General features: G+C 32.4%; 1 protein-coding gene across 1 annotated transcript in view; it reads left to right on the forward strand.

The window, feature by feature from the left end:
• Nucleotides 1-327: 327 nt before the first annotated feature.
• Nucleotides 328-25,015, forward strand: part of LOC145680866 (methyl farnesoate epoxidase-like) — a 75,179-nt gene continuing 50,491 nt past the window's right edge. The window contains exons 1-2 of the mRNA XM_081752001.1: nucleotides 328-477; nucleotides 24,067-24,177. Of these exons, the coding sequence (XP_081608127.1) occupies nucleotides 24,087-24,177 (91 nt within the window). The 5' untranslated portion in view covers nucleotides 328-477; nucleotides 24,067-24,086. The remainder of the gene's footprint in view (nucleotides 478-24,066; nucleotides 24,178-25,015) is intronic.

The raw sequence follows: 25,015 nt of genomic DNA on the forward strand, positions 1-25,015 counted from the left end.
CATACCAAAATAATTTATTAATAATATGAGTGGTCTTCGTAAGACTATTTCTGTTACTAACTAGATTAGAAATTCTTGTTCAATCTTTATTGTTTGCCAGTGCTTTTCTTTCTTGAATGTACTACTTATAAATTTCCTTGAAATTTTTAAAAAATGAATTAAGGTTAGAAAAATAAATGACAGCAGGCAAATCATTTTTTTTCTCTGTAGGGTGTGAAAGGTGACTGATAAACAAAACTACAAACATTGTCACACTTAAGGTCATTGAATGACCTGTCTTGCTCACGTGGAGGGAATGCATTGAAACTCGCGCACATTTCCAAAGCGAATCGTTAGCTATGAGTTTAAATATATATATAAACTAAGTTTGAATGAAGAAATCTTCAGTTGATATTTTGACTTGTTCATACAAGCTGCAAGAAACAAAAAATTGAAAGTTCTGATTAATATAAGATTTACTTCTCTGTATTTTGCCTGGTAAGTAATTTCTTTACAAAGTCAACGTATTCAGATTGTTGTACCTTAGAACGTACAGTAGTGGAATTGTGAGCAAGGGGCTCTATCATTTTCAAATATATGAGTTGAGAAAAAATAATCAAGTAATAAGAGTAATTGGAGTATTTTTCAAATTTGGAAATACATTCTAAGAAAATTATTGCAATTTGTACCACCATAAATATCATCTAAATATCATAAATATCATATTTACGTTTTTGTAGTAGTTCAGTTAATACAAACAACAGTTCAGTAGTGTAGTAGTTCAGTTAAACATCAAAATAGTTATTAAGTAGTTCGGCATTTTAGAATATGTTCGAACTTTCTAAATTGTCACAAAGTAACACAGGCTATAGATGAACAAAAATAAATAAATAAATAACTTGTAATGTTTGGTTATGTTTTTGTAAAGTCTTCGATTAGTTAATGAAGTGGATTTAAAAATTTAAATGAACGCTTTCATATTGAATTTAATTATTAATTTACTGGTGTGCACTATCTTTTTCAAGTCATAAATAATTCAAAATCACACAAGTATTTTATTTATTCAATCACGAGTAGAAACAGTATGTCAACGTTATCAACAGAATCATCATAGGTATTCTGCTAATATTGGCAGGTCACTTGTTGCCAAGCCTTTATGCTACGCGGTCTTCATTTAACATCTTCGTCTTTATGTATGATTAAGCACCCTTCTGTTTAGTATCTGAAGCATAATTTTTACTGCATGCAATGTGAGTGAAATATAATACTTACATCTCTCTGTGTTTGATTTCTTAGCCAATGGTATGATGATCATCTTTATGAAATCTTATGGCTACTTTCCTGTTTCATATATTTCATTGTAGAGTCATTATTAGTTTCAAAAATGTAACTCATTATTTTTAAGAGAAATACAGAGTGACCCAAAAGTACGTATACTCCCCTGCATTGATCAAGTATAACATCTTAGTTTATGGATTTATTTGCTTCGGTTGTTCCGGGCTTAAGGTATAAGTAAAAGGACATTAAGAATAAATAATAAAGAAACTAAGTCTATTTGATAGTTAGCAATAAGAAATTATATAAAATGCAATGAGTTGATTAGTATGGTACCGTATATCTACTTTTGGGCCACCTCGTATATATTACGAACGAATAGTTACGTAATTCATTACTATGACAACACTACGAACCACCGTATGTTGGAAAATGTATTAACGCAAAGAGTAGATAAATCCTACCTTTGAATATTATTGTCTCTAATGCTTATCATACTCTATTTAAAACATTTTACAAAATATTATAAATTTTGATAAATACAGTGATGCTCATTAGCATCAAATCAGTTTCAAAGACATGAAATATATACAAATATCAATAATAGTCTATATGTAGAATTTTGACACAATTTTAAAAATAAATTTCGAAGTAATCAGTTTAAATTTAAAGGTTGAGTTGATACTACTAAAATATTTTACGCACATTATGACAAAATGAGTACACTGATGTTTCTCGCTCCAATTTCTTAAACTAAATTTCATGTTATGCTACTGTTCTTTCTGAGACATTTAAGAGTAGTATCTGCATAATAAGTATATGTGCCACAGTTAGGAAGACAGAAACAAAAAAGCTGCTATTCATATGCAATGTAATAGATAAACAGCAATTTCTTCCAGCAAATTCAAAGTTTCAATTATTATTGGCAGTACATAAGATAGATTTTCCCCGTAGAAGTTAGATTTCTATCGAATTTTAGGAACACCACACATGATAAATTATACAGTTTAATATTATCCATCAGTTTCTATAAGTCTCGTCTGTGAATACATTTTTTCCCGTTAAACGCTAATAACGTTGTAGAACTTAAGAAATACAAATAAAATTATAACATTTCCTCTGAAGGAAAGTCAATCACAAAAGTAAATAATCCCTTATAAATTTTTCACTAGAAACGTCTTATGTTATATATTTAGGCTATAAACGAAATGTTTGCTTATAAAATTTAAACAAAAACACTTTAATCGTATTTGATGGAAGAGACAATTAACAAACACATTCTCAAATTCATTGTGGATATTTTTACTATAAATGATTTACCCAACATAAGGGTATAAAGTTATTAACGCAATAATTACGAGTGTTTATGAAATATGAACAAAATCGTTTCAGTCATATTCACGAAAATCAGGAAAGAACTCAGGATTACTAAGAACTAATCAACCCTTCTAAATGTTTTCCAAGGAAAAAAAACCTTATACCTTAGTATAAGGCTGACAATGAAATAATAATATACGAAACGTAAACCAAATCGTAGGAGCGTTTTCAAAAAATTCGCATTGTTTCATTTTTATTTCATGTCCCTTCACAGGTTGCTTGTCTTGACTGGTTTTCGAAGTGGCATTTTTCGGGTGCTATGAAGTGTAAGTTATGCAAACCAATATACTCATGCTGTCAATTTGGTTGCCTAAATAGCTAACACAGTACCTGAAAATAATATATTTTGCCATATATGTTTTACGGTTTGCCTAACTTCAAACTGGCAGGGAAGAAAAAGGCATTGTGAACCAAGAAACAGATATAATACCATTTTCAATTTGATATGAAATCTCGCATAGATTTTGTTCTCCGTTGAGATATCCTATTGTGAGCTTCAGATATTCCATTAGAGCCTTAGCATAATATACGTTCAATTTAAAACATAAATGTTAACGATAGTTTTTAGGAGTGATGTTAGATTAACGATAGTGAAATTTCATTATTCGCACAACTAACATTCGTAACTATTATATCGTGCCAATATATTTGAAATAGGAAACTTGAGTTTTGCTGTTTTAACTATACCCTCTTCTAATTTTAACGACTTCAATTATTGCAATGTCCATAGATAGACAAATAGGTATATTTGCTCAGAATAATGTTCTTCAAAAATGTGTCTTTAGCTTCTGAAACACACAATACTGAAGTTTACTTACTGAAATTTTACTTTATGTATAAATTGTAAACGACAATGTTGTTTAGCGTAATCCAACTACTACATTTTGATTGGAGTTATTGGTAACAGTATTAAAATATTTCCTAAACACTTTCTTCGTTGAAAATTACTCTTTAAAGCTCTGCAATCAATTCGCTGAAACTATAAAATCCACTGTATCCACTTATTTTCCTTTTTTCTCTTTAATTGAGTTACTGATTTATTTTTTATTCTTTATTTTGCTTTGCTTTTTTCTTCAATATACAGTAATTAAATGTTATTTGACGTTATAATAGAGAAAGAAAGAAAGAACACACTGTTATTCGTTTAAAAAGTTATTCGCAAGCCACCATTATATTATTATTATTATTATTATTATTATTATTATTATTATTATTATTATTATTATTATTATTATTATTATTAAGCTTTACTGATTATAAAATGTGTCAGTGTAAGAAATTATACTAGCCACCTTCCTATTATATGAGGGATGTAGAAGAAAATATAAAAATATCAATAACTATTGTCCTGTTTATTCAATTTAGTATATATTGTGCAACCAAAGAGAGAGATATTCTTTGGTTCTTATTAATTTAGTTTAATTGCATATTTACAGACATTTCAACTATAAGATAATGTTTTAGTTGCTTGAACTTGCTCTTGTTTATTTATACAATTTTGTCATTATGGCCTGTCATTTTGATTTATTAGCTGTCAACTGCAATCATGTATTGGACGTGACATGTGAAGTGAACAGAGGTCGAAGTTACATCATTGACATATTCATCCACACTAAGCCTCAGATAATTACACCAAATAAAAAATGATAAAGAAATTGGATTAAGTATACATATAAGATGCAATATTTTGTTTTTGATTGATATCTAGTGTTAGTTTGAGTGATAAGACTTTCGCCAAGAATTAGAGCTTAGTTGGAATATGAAATATAATGTCGTATCTTGTTAAGATACGGCGTATGTGCAATGAAAATTTACTTACAGTCTAGTTGACATACATTGTCACAACGTAAGATCGTGCCAAAACCTACAAGTTTGGTTCAAGTTTGTATAGGGTAAATCCTGGAAAATTGCATATTAAGGGAAAAACAATCATAACTATGTATACTTTTAGTGGAAGATAATGAAACAAAGCAATTGCTGTTGAAATAGCAATCTGTCTACTATTAATGAATGGTAAAATATTAATATTTTTTTTTATTTTTCCAAATTCGGATAGGTAAAAAAGGACCTATAAAATATATATTACCTGAAATAGATTAACAGTATACTTAAATATCGGAAGAATATAGCCTGTCTTACATGTTACCAAAATAAATCCTTAAAAATTATTTATATTGTTTGAAAATGTAAAAAAGAAAACCTAAAGATAATCACAAAAGGAACCTTAACTGAAGATTGTGCTATTTCGTTAAAATACTTTACCACTCTTAAATATTTACACAGCGTAATTGTTCATTGACAATAATGGATTTGTGATTTTTGAATACATAGTATTAGGAAAAATCTATGTATTAAGTTAGTTGGTTGGATTGGGCTTTTACGTCGCGATACTATATGAGGCGTAAACGAATAGTTTAGCGTGGAATGAAATCCCCCAAACCTCCCACTGGATCTGTCTGTAGCACGATAGAACTCCTAGATGTTATGGTTTTAGAAGTAAATACATCATTTATGAAAGACAATATCATTCAGAAATGGTATGATTAAAGTGCTCATCCATATTTCTGCTGATACATGGGTAAATTCTTGAACATGTTTCTCATTTTGATGGGGATTATCTCGAAAATGTTTATTACTATGTTGCTGCTTGGCACTCCTTCTCTCCTATATTACTGACTGATTTTTTGTGTGAAAACTCATGAAGAATATTTTGTGATTTCGCCACTCTATTGGTTATTCTCCCAAGACTATACACTTTCGTTGACAACGACTTCGACAGAAATAACAAGGACATCGTGTACAAAATCTAGTTCGAGCTTGATAAAGAAATCATGTGTATAGTGTCACAAAAAGGGCATATTTTTAGCTCTTATAGGTTTTATAAACATATATAACTTTTTCTTTCGTGTTTCTGAACTAAATAAGATAATAGGACTAGATTGCATAATAGCTTTCATTTCGCGTGCCCTCATCAAAGACAATGAAGTTAGTGCACAATTCATTTGCCTTGAACGCGGAACGCGAAGCTAAAAGAATAAAGAAAATATACATAATTTTTAGACGTGCAAAGTACCTCTTGTCTCACAGATAACGCCATCCAAATTCAAACAAAACCATTTTTAAGATAACATTTGACATGACTTAAGACATCTCTTTCTATACCGTGTTTACACTGAGGTAGTGTCATAAGCTCAGTCACAAACTAAAAGCGATACTATATACTGGTACTTTATGTGTTGAATTGACGAATGACATTTGCTACATAATCAGAAAAAAATGAACTGTTTAGAAAATCATAACAAATGCATTAGTTGATGAACAGTACCTTACTCGGGTTTAAGAAATTGACCATTAAAACAAAAAATCACTATTAGATTATTCTTTCCTGTTTCCAATCCAATTATACTTATAAAGTATCGTGATCGTGATGAATTTATTCTGCAAAGTCACCGTGAATTCTAACGAGATTCCAGTAAAATATATTTTTCAGCGTACAAAACTTACGTATATAAAGAATACAGGGTCTTTCAAAAGTTCTGCAAAAAAGTAAAAGGCTGTAACTTTGTAAACATTTATTGTATTTGTACAAAACTTTTACTGGACTTGTAAGAAAGTCTGAAATTTTGTTTGCAAGCATTTGTTCAACGCCAAACCTCCAACTGAGCACCATTTACGTCCAAACATTGCTGAAGACTTTTCGGGAATCCAAGAATGGCATTTCGACGTGCTTCATCCGTAATACTCCCAATCACATCACGTATCTTCTTCCGGAGGTCCTGAACATCTTTCGGTTTTTGCTTGTAAACTTCTGTCTTCACATGTCCCCAAAGTCACCAAAATACTCTTCTTCTCAACAAAACACTAGATTTTAGCTCACAAAACCACGCCATACACTGCGTTTTCTCTTGAGTATACGCCATCTTTGTCACGTGATTTGCGGTTATGACGTCAACGTTTACATCCACTCATTGTTGCCAACAAAAATTTTAATATTTTCCATTAAATATTACAAACAAAATACAAAATTGTAAGTAGTACTTTCAAAGTTACACTTTTTTTTTACTTTTTTGCAGAACTTTTGGAAGACTCTGTATAATATTTTTGCAACATTTTAGGAATGATTATATTCTATATGTGTGAATAGAATTCTGAACGACTCAGTATAGTACTTCAATTAAAAAATATTAATATATCTAACATGTGTCACTTACTCACTGCTAGCCTATTGCTTAGCATGAGTGCTTGGTTTGATTGCATACCGGGTTAGAAATCTAGTAGCACATGGAATTGAAAGATCGCTTTCGGGAGTTTCAAAAAATGTGTCGTATACATAATATTTTACCTTCTCTTCCTACCAGTATTTCTTCCTAACATGCTTTTGAGGGACACTGCCAGCCCGGAAGACTCACAAATAATATGTCTGTAATATAATAATAAATAGAATAGTACCAGCAGTGCCCCCGGAATATGAGAGTGCCTCCCGGAACTTTTGTTTCTGAAAGAACGACTGCTTCCTACCGATAACAATTTCAAAAATGATACAGATAACGAAAATCCTCTGTGACTCAACGTTCATCATTCCATCGAAAAATGATCATTGTACACAAAAAGAATGGAAGATTATGTTTTAATGTAAAATTATGAGAGATTATGTTAAACAACGATATTGCATATTTTTGGATATTCTTCGTTAGTAGCATATTGATTTGCATGCTTGACTTGTTTGCTCATATGCTATGTTAGCTTTCCAGTAGGATCAGAAATAACTTTCCTCTGTATTTTCTTTCTTGAACATTCACCGAGATGAAATAGAATATTGAACTCGCAATTTTAAAATATCGCATATATCAAATCCGTATCAAGTATGTTATATTGAAATCGTGACACAAGGAAGTAAATCTAACAGACATCACATATAATGACGAAACATTTTAATTTCTTAATTTAAAACAAACAATATCTATGGTTCTTAACTTTTACGAAAATTTAAAATCCCCGGAATATACTGGCGTCCTGAAATATTCCGTAAATTTTGTTTAACCCGAATTTATATTTTCGGTTATCTGGTACAAGTAGATCCGGTCATAACTGAAAGATGGCATGAAATTGTAATTTCTAGAAATCTTAGTTCGATTATTTTCCATAGTCAAGCGCCACATGAGTAGTCTCAAATGTCACTTTAAAATTTCATCTCTCTCTCTCTCTCTATCTATCTATCTATCTATCTCTATCTATCTATCTACCTATCTATCTACTATGAAACTTAACTCTTCAATTTTCTGGAACAGAATTCATCTTTGCCTCATTCTTGATTACGGCAATTCTCTATCAGAAGACTGAAAGCTCTGTATTGTAGTAACTAACTCTACAGAATACGAAGGTTCGATGCTTCTCGCCTGACTTCGCCTGACTCTCCCCTGACTTCGATCCTTAGCCAACTGAATCGAGTTTCTATTTTCTTTTCCCATTTCTGCGAGATCCATCTTAATATTGTCCTCCCATCTGCGCCTAGGTCTCCCTAATGGTCGGGGCCGCGGTGGCTCAGTGGTAGAGCGTTCACCTCTGGTGCTTGGGGTCCCGGGTTCGATCCCAGACCCCGCCAAGTGAACTTTGTAGTGGACAAACACCGCGTGGGTGGGTTTCCTCGGGGTTCTCCCATTTCCTCCCACTTTCTTCATTCCACCATTTCATTCCTTACTCATCATCACCGTCTCCTTTAGCCTAACCGGCATAAATGTAGGACGTAAAACTCAAATATTTAATTTCATTTTTTCCCTAATGGTCGTTTTTCGGTTGGTCTTCCAGTTATTACTTTGAAAGCGTCCCTACCTTCTTCCATCCTGGCTACATGACCTGCCCGTCTGAGCCTCCTAGATTTGATGACCCTTACAATGTCAAGTAAACTGTATAAATTATGCAATTCCTCATTATGAAGTCCCCGCGTTTCCCTTTCCCGTTCCTCTTGAGTCCGAATATTCGTCTTAGGATTTTGTTCTCAAATACTTTAGGTCAGCGTTTATAACGACTCTATAGAAAAGCGTCGTTAACCTGGTTCGTCTGGTAAAATATAAGTTACGAAGCGATAATTACTTTTCTTTATGCAAGAATCAACTCAGATATTCAAAGATCATTAGTCTCACCTTTATTGCTTGATATGTCTTAAATATTCCCTTTTAAAACCATAAAATACATAAATTCACTTGACTAGGTCAACACATAACATGTACATAGCCACAACTATCCCATAATAATCTCTTACACATATTAAAAACATTCTTCTTTTCTGTTAATTTAAAATGAACATTCTACTAAGTATATTACATATTTATGAGCACTTTTTGCCCACGGTACAGGTAAATATTATACAAACTAAAGTATTTCGTTATAGAAAATGTCGCCCGACAAAGGGACTGAATATAAAAGTCATGAGTAGGCTTGGCTTTTATATTCAAGAACCATTGGTCTGATTAGATTAATGTTCGTACATTACATATGTTCTTTATATTTTGATCACACCTCGTATATATCTTCATTACTTTTTGGTTAACCCTCATATATATATAAAATATTAGTTATTATCATTCACATAAATACATTTACAATAAATCTTTGATTTCATTAATATTTCTCTTTTATTACATTATTATTTATTCTTTATCATTAAAAACATCGTCGCTTAGAAATATAATTAACGAGGGTGAAACACAAATTATCAAGATTACTAGTTTCGATCATTATTACAAACGATGATGTGACAAATAATATTTGTTCTTTTCGGGCGCATTGTATAACAAATAAGTTAGATGTTGCAATTGTAATGTATACATAGTAGTACTAAGATGTCCAAAATAAAGAAGAATTTCACTCAAGGTAGTCATTGAATAATTGATTTTATAGAATGGATCTTATTCTTAACATAATCTTTGATAATTAAACACAAATCAATCTGATATAAAATAATTTTTGCCTTTAACTAATTATAAATTGAATTATGATTCTTCACATTAATAAGAAAGAATAAAAATTAAACATAACCTACGTTTGAATAATCAAATGGAAGTAAATAAATTTATTTTACAGAAACAAAAGACACCTTTTTGTTATTAAATAAACATATTTTTCATTATTATTGTTATTTTTCATTCTTATTTATTTGATCAAGAATGTTGGGTGCTACTAACTCTTTAACTAGATGCATGTCAAATATTTATAACCATCGTTTTCATTATTAATATTAACACAAACTTTAAAACGAAAATTCATAAGAATCTATAACCAACATGGGTTTAACCTAATTTCGTTAACGTTAATCATGTTACATTCGCACTGGCATATGAATCTAATAAAGTGCACTGTACTGCACAATCGTGATTATGTTCTACATTAGGTTGTACATGTCTTTCATCGTGATTTGAATTTTGATACGAAGTACCATCTCGTGAACACTGATTATGTCTATACATAGGATTGGTAGCATCTCTAGGATTTCGACATGTATTTCTATTATTTTTGTGTCTACTTCGGTTGATTAGGTTAGGCGGATTCCCTACATAGCCTTGTCTATTTTGTTCATTTTGATTGCTAGAGTAGACTAGTCTTAGGTTCGGTTCATTATTATTCACACTTCGGATATTCAAATTCCGAACAGGGACCAAATGATCTGTATTATTCTTATTTTTACCCATTCCTGGTTGTGTTAGATTCATAGCATGGTATTGAGTTTCGTAGCATTGTACCAGCATTAATAAATGACTGAAACTCATACACTGTGTGGAAAATAAGATCTGCTGTAATTTAAATGGAAGCAAATTGCGAATCGATGCAATTATTCTTGATTCCGATTGCAAGGGATTAACGACCTTTAATTCATTATAGACATTTACAACAAACTCTACAATAGATTTGTGCAATCGAGGATTGAAATGTTGATTTCTAAGAGTGGCATCTCTGTTTGCCAGCAAAAAGTCATTTTCGTAATTCGCGATCAATGCCGCTTTAAATTCCTCATATGTACTAATGTGATCACGTATTGCCTTAAACCATAAGGAACAAGGTGGGAGTAATACATGGGGTATTAATTTCATGTATTGTGATCGGTCGATAGACATTATATTACATTCGTCTTGGAATTTCTCTAAGAAAGAACTAGCATTTTCATTGCACTTACCACTAAATTTACTCATGGCTTTGATTTCGCTCATCTTGACACTTAACTTTACCTTTCTTTTCTCACTCCTTGTTCTTGTGGTGTGATTGTTCCGGTCCGTAGCGTGCTGTGTCATGATACCATTTATATTTCGTTCATCAGTGATCTTCGGACAATTTTCCTCTAATATAATATCCTCCTCAGATTCCGGCGAAGGCGTATTTATATCCGGTGATTGGGGAAACTCGAAGCGATCACTGCCCAGATTATTGCGATAAATGTTATCTCTAGCCTGTAACGTTTTAATTTCTTCCTGCATAGTAGCCAACTGGATCTTTTGATGTTTAACGGAAGATTCTATTAACGTTAAATCCTTTTTTACAGCACAGATTTCATGATCTTGATGATCGTGCTTTTCTTGACACTCATCGGCTAACCTTTTTAACTTCTCTTCAAACTGCGAGGATATGTCGTTCATCACCTGGACGATTGTTTGTTTCGTATCGTCTGATTTCAGTTCTATCCGTTCTATTCGTTTACTTAATTCTTCATACTGCTTGCTAGCTTCGTTGAATTTCAATTCTATCTTCTGTTCCATGGTCTTGTTAGCTTCATAGAACTTCTGTTCCATGTTTGTGTTAGATTCATTGAGCTTCTGTTCCATGGTTTGTTTTATCTCAGTCGTCATTTGCATAATTTGTCGCTGCACAGCTAACAAAAGTCGATCCTCAGATGACAAACTTGGTGTTGCACTAATTTCACCTGGATTACTGGTATTTGATTCCTGTTGCACAATTTCACTATCCATTATTCTTTTGATGACCTTACCGCTTCGTAATACGGTTAAGTTTGTATTCATAAATGGTAATATCAAAGTAAATTCAGCCCTACTTTCCTTCTTCGGGAACTGAATTTTCAAAAGTCCCGGGTTTGGTAAACCAAATTTTTATAACGACTCTATAGAAAAGCGTCGTTAACCTGGTTCGTCTGGTAAAATATAAGTTACGAAGCGATAATTACTTTTCTTTATGCAAGAATCAACTCAGATATTCAAAGATCATTAGTCTCACCTTTATTGCTTGATATGTCTTAAATATTCCCTTTTAAAACCATAAAATACATAAATTCACTTGACTAGGTCAACACATAACATGTACATAGCCACAACTATCCCATAATAATCTCTTACACATATTAAAAACATTCTTCTTTTCTGTTAATTTAAAATGAACATTCTACTAAGTATATTACATATTTATGAGCACTTTTTGCCCACGGTACAGGTAAATATTATACAAACTAAAGTATTTCGTTATACGTTTGTCCCTCAGAGTAAGCGACCATGTTTCGCAGCCATACAGAACAGCAGGCAATATTATCGTTTTATATACTTCAAGCTTCAAATTCCTCGGCAGTATTCGAAACGTAGAAGGATTTTTATCTAAATAATAACACGAATTCCCTGATTTTAGACGACATTTAATTTCTTCGTGACTATTGTTTTGGTCTATTAATATTGATTCTAGATATTTTAAAGTATCCATTTTATCAAAAGTATTATTATATATTTCTTAACGCATTCATAAATTTCCGTATTACAATCTCGACGAACTTCCATGTATTTAGTTTTCCCCGTATTTAGTTCTAAACCCATGCCCCTGCAAACGTTTAATAAGACCTTTATATTTCTTTTCATTGTCTCCCTATCATCCCCTATTAACTTTACATCATCAGCATACACTATAACCTGGTGAATACCATTCAACTCTAGGCCAGGTTGCTTTCTTTGATTTTCTTTATAGCGTATTCCAGGAGAAAGTTGAATAATAATAGCGACAACACATTTCCTTGTGTCAGACCATTCTGGACGTGAAAGCTCGTGGAGAAAAATTTTCCTACCCGGACTTTACTTTGAAATTCATTTAAATATATCTTAATTAATCTAATTAGCTTTCTCGGTATTTCAAATTCTGTAAAAACGCTGTACAATATTTTTCTCCTAACAGAGTGGTACGCCTTTCTAAAATCAATAAATGATTGATGTAATGGGCTATTGTATTTCCATTTCTTTTATAGTATTTGTGGAATCGTATATACTCGAAAAGAAGTGGGAAGAAAATACCCCCGTTTATTAATTATGGATTGATTTTAGAAAGGCTTACGACTCGGTTCTGTATTATAATACAGAACAAAAACCTACTGACACCAAATTCCTACACATGAGAACCATGCAGCTGATTCCTGCTCCATTTTATTATACTTATGGGCATCATTTGGTATCTTTAACACTAAATCTACTTTACATCCATTATTAATTAATTTTAATGGTATGTTCTGTTAATACGCGAACAAACTAATCCAGATGTATAAGGAAATCATGTGGTATTTTTTATATGGTTCTTTGTTAAAGTTTAGTGTCTCTCTTCAGCACCAAGACTATATGAGAAATGAACCTAAAGTTCCAGATGGAATCCAAGCAGCAGAAATGCCTTCAATTCTTTCAGTGTGTATAATTACATAGTTACCACTTGACTGAATGATTAAGATTTATAATTTATTTTCAAAATCAGACTGTTAGGACGCAGACCTATCCATATTAAAGTAGGATCTAAAATGCATGAGCTACCACCGAGAATCAAAGGCAAATCTCTTGTGAGCATATGTCTACTAATCACATAAGGACGAATTAGCTATATGCATTCTGTTTTCTACTCACTCATTACACATATTATTATTATTATTATTATTATTATTATTATTATTATTATTATTATTATTATTATTATTATTATTATTATTATTATATCCCTCATTATAAATTGCGCTTCCGAGTTATATTGTAATTTATATGGAGTTTCTACAAGGATAACAACCCATTTGAGCAAATTTTAATATCAGCTTCATTTACTTTGTAGGCCTACCATTCTATATAGATGAAAATATATATAGAAAATTTAAATCCGTTTAAAGGACTGTATGAATTAAAATCTGATCTAGCTCCACCTTTGTAAGGATTGAAATTCATTTGAATCGGAGAAATATAACATACAATTTTGCAAGCGGAGACAAAGAAACCTAACGGAACCAGACTAAAGACGAATCGTTTACCGCGTAGCGATCGCGGTTCAGTGGTCAAGGTGCTTATGCGAATCCACGTCGCTTTTTTTTACTTTAGGATTTTTGATGGCGATTGATCGGCAATGACATACGCTTTATTATATTCAGATATTAGAATACTCGGATGTTTCAATACTTGAACTATCAAATCTTCAGGAATAATAATAGTAATAATAATAAACTATTGTTTTCTCGTAGAAGATTAAAAACTAGGAGCTAATTATCGCTCAGGTCATACCATTACAAGCAGGAACGTGACATTTGGAAAGAATATTTCGGTTTGGTTTAATATTGCCCAGAGAAGAGGAATTTCTCAATTCGTTTCTAAAACAAACAAAATAACATGAGAGTTAACATTTTACATTCGAGACGGGACAAGGCTAACTCAAAATTTTCGTCTCGCTTTGGAGATGAGAATCGAGACGAGACAAAAAGTATCGTAAACATTTCCCGTATTGTCTCGAATCTCGGTGTCCATTCTTTAAGTAACAATTGCTCTGTAGACTGACTCTCATAGGTTATTTCTTTACATTGTATTTCAGAGCTCATTGAATTATGGTCTCTGTACGTATTTTTGTAGCAAAGCTTTTATATTTACCTCTGCATATCCTAAAAATTAGTTTATTATATGCCTTACTGTTGCGTGATATTCAGTTTTTTTTATTACAGTTATTATACATGAAACTTCAGTGGAACGCCCTAGTTTCACTTTTTGGTAGTTGCAGAGATATGTTTTGATTCACGACTCCCGTGTAAAGGGTCCAGCGTTCGATTCCCGCTCGACTCAACTTGTTTTTGCTTTTTACCAATAAAGTAGTTATACTTGCCCCTTCGGAACTCAAACCCAGAACGTGACCGATGTCCTTGCCTCCTGAAGACTTCTCGACGACCGAGATCGAGAATCAATTAGGTTTTACTATTCAAATACAAACCGCATATCTTTCAAAGATTATAGAGGGTGTTGATATAATAATAATAATAATAATAATAATAATAATAATAATAATAATAATAATAATAATAATAATAATAATAATAATAATAATGGCAAAACTTACTTAAAAGTAGAGATCTTGGCGAAAGCGTTCCGTACCTTCAGATATGACAAATTGAATCCTCATACTCTCCATTTCTTTCAAAGCAGTCACCGTTACCTGGTCAAAGACTTATTTCCGCCACGATTGATATTAACCAAAATAAATTCATTTTTCTGAAACGGAACTTTCACTTTCCGGATTTCGGAAAATTATGGAATTCAGTTAAAGTCCGGAATTCAGAAGAATTCCGGAACTCGGAAAGAATCCGGAATTTAGAAAACTCCGGAATTGAGAAAAACTCCGGATTTCGAAATATGTGGATTTTTCGAATTCCGGGGTGTTAACGAAATCAGTAATTTCTAAATTCCGGATTTTTCCGAACTCCGGAATTATTCCAAAATCGAAATTTTCCGAATTCCGGAATTTGACCGGTTTTTACTTTCGGTAGTCCGGAAAGTAAAAATTCCGGAATTTGCCATCCCAATTTATACACAACCTTTCAGAACACTAAGCTAGTAGCTGTCTACAAATGAACAAGTAATGCAAAGCATTTTGTATTCTGCAATACGTCATGGATTAAAATCCGACAGGAGTTTCACTATCTAACCAGAAATTGCATGTATCTAGCTACTGGAAGCTGAGGTATGAAGAATTGTATTGTGTCTTATCTTTTTGTGTCTTATACAACCCTGCAAATCACTCAATATCTAAACGGCTTTCGTTAAATCCAAGTTGTAGTACTCACAGTTACATTCATTTGCGTCTATAAGATCGTGTTACTAAAGCTTAGTATATGATAGAGTTAGTAAGTCTTTCTCTGCTCTCCCGTAAAGTTGTGATACGATCTACTACAGGATACAGAACGAATTATCAATTTAACCAAGTTGTTGTATTACTACACATCTGCTTTCAACTCTGTCAACTCTGGTCGATCTCGTTGACGCGACATACTTGCCTTTTTATACCCCTTTCTTCGTTTACTGAACTAAACAGTAACTATTCTGAATTATACTGCATGCCTCGTAGATAAATTTTTCTGATGCCAATAGTTTCCGTTTTGTCCAAGGAATGTTCTTTTTCTTATTCCCAGCATGGCCCTTTTATTACATTATATGAAGAGCATGTAGGTCTAAATACTTCATGTATTACATAGAACGTAGGTTTAACTCTTCCAACAAAGAAGGAACATTGATCATAGTATACAACCCAAAGAAGTGATAGCTGACAATACAGTGGTCGTAATCCCTAACGACACAAGGGATGAGCGGTGCCCTCCCCGCTTGTCTAGTGGCTAGCACGTGCGGCTTTGGTGTATGGTGTCCCGGGTTCGATTCCCGGCGAGAGAGCATTTATTATTTTTAACTGGCCTCGATGTTTCTGTGTTCGTGTCCCTGTCATTATAAGATATTAGGAAAAGCATGTAAAATTAGCAATAAGTAAGTTACTGAAACACGTTCGGTGAGTCAGTTAAAAAAAGTGGACAAAACACTGGCTTTTCGCGCCGTCCATACGAGTTCGAATCTATCTCGGTTTGATTTGTTATCCATTTGAGAGAAAGTATTGTTTCTTTTCGCTAGAGTTAGTCACTCTTTTCGTATTTTTCGCCGCCCTTCACAGTTAAAGTAACTGTTTATTCTTATTCTTTGTACGAATGATGGATCTTCTCTTTGGTTTTATGTCAAACATGCACACGTAATGAAAAGACGCTGTTGATAATAATAATAATAATAATAATAATAATAATAATAATAATAATAATAATAATAATAATAATAATAATATGAAATATTACTAGCTAATTCGTGTGTGTTTTTCGACAATATTAGTTTATATTGTTTTGTGCAAACAAGTAAGGCTGGCTGGCACCCCCACCTATTTTTTTCAATGCGCCTTATTGGTCCACGGTGTCCAACGTTGGTCCCATCCCCCTATCACCTTCTGTTCTCTCGATATAAATGATCGAGATTTTGCCTAAAGAGGGCTCTGCCGTGGCCCCATGACTCCCCATGGCAATGACTCTTCGTTCATTTTGCATTGAAATCGCTTATTTTTCTGAGTACTATGATTGCATACTGCCCAACGTTGCTCCCATCACTCTACATTTTTCCGTTTTCTCGATATAAATTGCTAATATTTTGTTTGTAACGGAGATATGGCGTTACAATCATTACGTTTGAAGAAGAATTGAGGAAAATATTGCCTTGCCACAAATAACACCTATTATTATTATTATTATTATTATTATTATTATTATTATTATTATTATTATTATTATTATTATTACTATTGTTTTACTTACCACTAATGTTGCCTACCTTTATTTGCAACGCAGTGTGTTTCTAAAAAGCAAATCAAATAACATTACTCACCATTCACGCTGCCGAACTCATGATTTACAGTTCATGATGAAATACATGATTTACAGTTCTCTGTATTAGGGGAAAGCACATTTATTATATTATTCTTTCAAATAACACGTTTCACAAGTTAGTTCACTTTCAATGTGTAATTTCATAGCATCACTAACAATCATCTTGTTCCGATAGGAAAATATTCCCCCTCCCTGCAAAGGAAATGCCTGACCGTAGCGAAAGGGCGTGAACCTTCTTTAGGCGATTAATCGGAACCAATATTTCAATAAAAGAGGATAAGTCCCTGCACCTAAATATTTCAGTAAAAGAGGAAAAGTTACTCAACTTTTCTAAATACCTATTTATGAACGAAATTTGGTTCCTTTTGGAACTTTTTAAGAGTATGAACTGCCGCCATTTTGAACATTTTCATCTGATTATTCTGGTTAACGAACTCATCAAGATATTTCAACAACTAATGTTTGTGCCAAGTTTTCTCTCAATCAGCTGAAAATTAGGGTGGTTATGGCATTCACAAATAGAGTTATATATATATATATATATATATATATATATATATATATATATATATATATATATATATATATATATATATATAGATAGATAGATAGATAGATAAATAAATAGACACACAGAGAAAGAGAGAAAAAGTGTTTTGCTCCCTTCTCCTTTCTTGCACCTGAGCTGCGTGAGAACTAAACCAGGCCTCTTTGGAAAACGTATTGACCAACCTATTCTAAACATAAGTTAACTTAGCAACATGGTCGAGAGGTGTAAGACAGGTAGAAATTGTATTTTTAATAACCATGAGTATGGGTTCGAACCCCTCTACCTCCATGTTTTTTTTTACTTTTTGCAGCTACGTCAAAACGTTCAATTTTTATTCTTTACTAATGGCAAATGGCGTTTACATTCAAAATAAGAGGAATTTTGGTGGCATTTGTTCGGATATTCTTCTCTTTCGAAATGAAGACAAGAATAAAAGCAATACGCAAAGACAAAAGGTATAATTAAACATTACCAATAATAATTGCTACGAAAGACTAAATACGAACTCTTTTACCATCTCTCATGAGCTGTATGTATTATTAACAAAAAACTTTAAAAATGTCCTTGACGGGGATTAGATTTGTCGTTCTTTGCATTTGTAAGCCAGCACCTTAACCACTACACCAAGATCATGGCGTGGTGAACGTTTAGTTGTCGGCGTATTTGTTGTATTTGTGTTTTATGTTCCCATTTCGACAATTTTTACTCTTTTTTCTCCGTTTAGCAGCTGTTTCTGGCTTTCTCTTTCGGTGTCGTCCTTTATTTACACTATGCACTTTTCGTATTCACAGCTTGTGCTCCTCTGCAATGTCTTATTCAGATTAGACTTTTTTCTTGTCCCTCAGTAAACATTTGATTGATTTAATTCTCATACCCTCCACGGATGGAGCGCAGGAATGGCAGACTCGAAAAAAAAGGTTTACATTTACTTTCCTGACAGATAATACTTTTCACCATAGATACATATGAACTTTTTCTCTTATTTTGATGTGAGGAATCACCTCTTACACTTTGTCGGTAGCCCACTCTGTATATATAAATACTTCAAAAATGTACTGCTTCATTCCTATTTGACTTAGAGTTATAGTTCAAAAGCCATTGCCTTTGGCATAACGAACCCTTTCCAGAGGTATGATTCACATGAAATATCATACACCTAAATCGAGGAATTAGGAAAAAACCTGGATTTTTTTAAAAAATCCCACTAAAACACTTTCTGCCTGATTCAGAGTCGTTTTCATGTTATATTAGTGTCATACTAAAGGACTAACTACTGCAGGAGACATATGTTAGTCGAACTCTTTAGTATGGTAATAATAACGCGTCAGAACGACTCTCCATGAGGCCCTTTGCCTCTGTGGCCCAGGCCTGGGTTGACGTAAGGATCGGATTCTTTTTTCCAAAAATACGTTGTTACGTACATAATACCGGTGCCAAATTTCAATCTTGTATCTTGAAAACAAAGAGCGGAAAAATTGTTGAAAATCTGAATTAGGCTATCTCTATATATACACACATATATATTTATACATATAAAAATTTATTCTCTCATTACTATTTGACCTAGAGTCATGGTTCAAACGTTATTTTCTTTTGTATAACGATCCCTTTTCAACGGTATAACTCCCATGTCGGTATTATATACCTAACCGGAAGAAGCGGGAAAATCCGGAAATTTTTCTGAAAAGAAATCACAACCTTCGGGCCCAACCCCGGTTTCACGTCTTGAACTCAGAAAAATTGAGAAATACCCAAACGTACACACATATTTGTATGCAAAGTTCCAATCTGATATCTTGAAAACTAAAGTCATGAATTTTTCTTTAAATTTGTCTTAAGAAAAATAAATAAAACTCGCCAATCCGCCCGCTCTTGGCGCCACCAAGTTGATAATCAGTTCGAAAACGCATCTGGGGTGTTTTTGGTCCATCCGTGATTTGACTAATAAAACAAAAACCTGGCTTAAATGCCTGTTATAGAACCTAAATAAGCGGTCAAAGACGATACTACATCATGATCAACATGATAACAAAAGCTACCAAAGATCCTGAAAGGGTTAATCAAACCAATATTAATTTCTTCCCTATTTGGTTGTAATACAAGAAGTATTAAATGCACTAATGAAGAACTATTTCAGGTAATGCTAACCTGCAATTAAGTTACAGTTTCTGTGCACCAAATGCAGACAAATGTGTGTGTGTGTAAAGAACTATTTTGTTTGTAGAGAACTAAAGAAGTTTGTTTATCTTGTGTTTAACGCATTACTCTTTTATATTAACACACCTCTTAAAAATCATTAAAAAAAGTAATTGAAAGCTATATCTCACTTTCGATGTCATTCATAACGGCTGTAAATACTAGACCAAAGAGCCGTACCTACGAGGGAGCAAGCGGGCCGTAGCCCTGGAGCTGATACAAAGAGAGCGTAGAACGAGCAAAAAAAAAAAAAAAGTATTAGAAAAGAGTAAACGACGCTGCGCCCTGTAAATGTATTGGCGCCTTAATTAATATTGTTGTCTGTTTGCAAAGAAATAAATTTGGAAAAAAATTTTCTTGCTCCCTACGCTCGCAACTCAAACGTTTTAAGGACAGTCACAACTTTTTTACTTACTACTTTAAAAAAAGTTATTATATATGATTTGTTAGTGACAAAGTGATATACAAGGCGCTCAGTAATATCTTATAGTGTGCGTTTCCAATATCAGAAACGGTCAAAATCTGAAATATGTCTACTGCGCTTTGATATTGATGAGATTGGTTAGTTAAACCCGCTTTCTACCCAATCGGATTAATCACGATTTTGAGAGTGAAGCTATGAAAAGGAGAAGGATAAAGAGACACTCGCAAGCTACTGTTTGCGCGGGAGTATTAAAAATGAAGGGAAACAAGGGGAATAATAACATTTTCGAACTTGAAACATCTGTAGAATACGAGGTTAATGGGACGGAACTTAATGAATTTCTCAAAGATTGATCGCTAATACTATTTTTTTATTCCATTGATATGTGATATGTGAAATGATTCCAAAGTGAAGAAATTTACTGCGATCATTTCCTAAATACTTGTATAGACAAGATATATACATACGTACATAACCACACACACACACACACACACACATATATATATATGAGAGAGAGAGACAGAAAGAGAGAAAGTGAGAAAGTGCGGGTAATTTGGACCCCCATTTTTCTCAAACAGAAATTTGTCAATATACAGATGTATTGTATACTACTAGAAGAAAACAATTCTTTGTTTACTTGTACAATGTTTGAACACAACAATTTCACTTACGTTGTATTAAATTTTAAGTTATTTCTTGTTAACCAAAAATTGGCGAGTTTTACCCGTTTGCAAAACGTTCGGATAAAGTGGACTCCCGCCTCCAATTTAACCTGGAAATTTTAACTGTTACCAAAATATCATATGTTGTTTCACTTTCCTGATACGTAACCACAGAAAATCACTAGCTATCACAAAACCATAAGTAATAAAAATAGAAAAACAATAACTAAAATAAAAATGTACTGTGCGCGCTTCATTCACTTTTATGTAAGAACAATTAACAATTCAGATTTATTTGAGCAATACTTAGCTATCTCGAGCTGAGCAATATATTATTTATTATTTACGCAAATCAGAAATATAACGCTCAACAAAATCTAATCCACTGCATGTCTTATGCCATCACTCGAAACACTGTACGCAGTGCACCCATTTCTCACCTTACAATCTTCGCTAAATATTTACTATAACAATATAATGGTTAGTATCACTTATCACTATAATCGCTAATTTTTACCATGATGCATCACCTTTAATAGGCACCTACTTTTGTATAATAGGCATGTACTTACAACAACTTCACAAATTTTACGTTATTCATGTAATAAGTAGTAAGTAACACAAACAATTAAACACTCTATTGTAAAGGTCGGGCAAAGTGGACCCTACTTCAGTTTAGTCACCATATTGGGGTCCACTTTAGCTGCCAATAGTAATGTTACATGTTTCTTGAATAAATTACATGGTATTTATTTTAAGGCCACACCAAGCTAATGTAACATACAACGATATTTTATTCGTGATACAACATTGTTTATATAATCCTGCATGTACAGATTATAAGAAGAGAAACGGAAACAAACATACCTATGCCAAATGTTAGAATCTTCATCACACATATAATAATACCTCACAACTCGACTGAAACTTTACTTAGATGACTAGGGAAAGGAGTGACACCTTCTGACAGTATTACCAACTCGCTGTTCTTATTTCTTCCGGAGAAAAACAGAGGGTCTATTAAACCCGCACTTTCTCTCTCTCTCTCTCTCTCTCTCTCTCTCTCTCTATATATATATATATATATATATATATATATATATATATATATGTGTGTGTGTGTGTGTGTGTGTATGTGTGTGTTAGTGTATTTTTAATAAGTTAATAAGTAACCCTAAGTTCAGAACATTCTTACAATAAGAAATTAACTAATTACTGTAATTTCAAAGATTTGTAATAGCTAAACTACATCTTGGATTTTAAATATAAACTTTGAACATATTCTTCAGCTCCATCAACCAATATTGAGGTTCCTTTTGAATTTCCGTTACATGTCACAAAATATTTTTTACCGTGAAAGGATCGAAATTAAAATGCTATTTGTGTTGTCATGTATATGATAACATTTCAGAAGTTTGCAATTAATACTCGATACTTTGAAACGTTGTAAATAGTTGTACTGTATTACATAACTCTTTTCTAAGTGGATCTGTATGTCAACAAAGGCAACAGTTTAGAAAAAGTTCAAATAGTAGCTCTAGCTCTTATTTGTAAAAGAATACATGATGATATTCTGGCTGTTGCAATGGCGTATCCAAGCAGCTTGATAAAAATTGAACGTAATATAACAACAAAAGCTCATTCTCTTATATGTATAAAAGCTTGGTGAAATTCGTATATGGAACACAGAATTCTACTGCACCCCTGGCGCTAAAATCTTCTAACTAGGGCTCTGCTAGACTGTAAACATAACTTGAAAGTATATTTCGTAAATAATTTTACTCGAGTCATTAGACTACTTTTTTAACTTGTACAAATTAAATATTATTTTCTTTTGAAAACATGCATGATGTAAAGGCTTGTCTTTGAAATAATTTGAATCATCCAAGGTAACAATTAATAGTATTTAGTTCGTATTCTATATACATTTTCATACACGTTTCAGACTATATCTGGATCGTAATGTAAGATTACTTGACCAATATAAAAATGTAATCCTAAGGAAAAGATACTTCAATAACATGTGCACAGTTTCTTCAATATGTATAATACTTTTGAATTGGCGTCAAGCGATGTTCAATTTACACCACCGTACATTATAAACAGAGGACAAAAATGTGTATTCTTAATTATTTTACTCATGCTATCGAATACTTCATTAATTACTATCCACACAACTTAGCAATTGCTCTAATTTTGCGATGGCCTACCTCGGGTTGTTTAATATTATTCGTGTGAGTAATGTATACTTTGCTAAGCTAGTTATAATTAAATTAAGAAAACATCTAATATAATATATTATTTATATTACGTTAACGTCAATATATTACATACGATATTTAAATGTGTGCTTGTCTTCAACGAAAACTTTTCTTATAATCCTCATTAGAAACAGTACTGTTTCTATGATGCATAAGAAAGACAAACGAAAAATGGAAGAACAATAAATAAGATTTTAGATTGTGTCATGTTCCTCTTCCATCGATACTTCTTCTCTTTGTATTACACAAATGATTATTTTCTTCTCATTTTACATACCTACTCCATTTTCTTGCATACTTCACTTATCTTTATTATTAAGTAGTTTGACGTTTTTATAATGGCCCTCAAAATAAAAAAAACATGAGAGTGTTCTTCATATATAGGTAAAGGTACAAGTAAAAATGTTAGTACATACGGTACGTATATTTACTACTCACTCAGACAAACTCATTATACTGGAAAAGCACGTCTGGAAATCTGAAGAAATGTTGTATGAAAGGAAAACTGATATGCAAATCTATGTATGTATTTTACTGTGAAATTTAATATAATATATTAGTGTTGTTATTCATGCTAAACACACAAAATGCTGCATTATATTTCAAAGAAAACAGTCTTACTTTCAGTTTACAAATAGATTCTTACATTTGAATTTCTTTATTTTCAGATTAGTGAAGCTTCCGCAAGATGTCGCCACTCAGTATTGTTTTGTTATTATTACTATTTATTGTTGTAATTGTAAAAAGATGCCTATCTAGACCAGAGAATTTTCCAAAAGGTATTGTATCTTCATAAAGAACGTTTGATTAGTATTCAATTCATTTACAAGTGAAACAAATTGACAGTAAATTTTCGGAACTTTTACTCACTCATTCTTTAAACAACTTCGGTGTTATATGTGTTGTAAATTTCCTTTTCGCATTTGTTTGTCTAAAAATGATATCCAAGTAGGCTGAACCAATATTAACAATAACGTATTTACTGAAACAAATCACTCTGTTACAAATATTAAAGAGTTTGATAACACTGACGACTGAAATCTAAAGATACGAAAAAGAAATGGGGTCAAGTTACAGACTTTCTGTACATGAATGTTGAGCAAGTTATAAATTGATTTTTAGATAGTATCTCCAACAAAAATCATTATTATTTTTATTTTAAATTCATCAAAAAATATAGTAAATGTTATTACGTTGCACGTTACGGAAGGTTATATGTATGTGTTAACAAATTACGATAACTGATTGAATATTTACTATATTGATGCTTTGTATTTATTATACCCATATACACAGAATTTTAGTCATGAATTAACAGTAGTCAGTAGAAGAACCACATTTTGAAATTTTCAATCACATTACATATCATAATAATATCCACTTTGCTTTCCGATTGTTATTATTTAATAAGACCGAACCACATAAGTTACAGATATACTCATTTGTTCTGTAACACATTTGTTACGATAAACCAGTCGTTTCTACTAACTTTTTCCTTCCATTTTATCTTTATTAATTTTTGTTTATCTTCATACTTTCTAAAATAACTTACACTTCCCTACACCAACTAAATACTTTGCTAAGTGCTACTTACATTTATCCTTCCCTGAATTTTGC

Source organism: Thermobia domestica, chromosome 3 (assembly GCF_964235325.1).
Source record: "Thermobia domestica chromosome 3, izTheDome1.hap1.1, whole genome shotgun sequence".
Classification (NCBI taxonomy): domain Eukaryota; kingdom Metazoa; phylum Arthropoda; class Insecta; order Zygentoma; family Lepismatidae; genus Thermobia; species Thermobia domestica.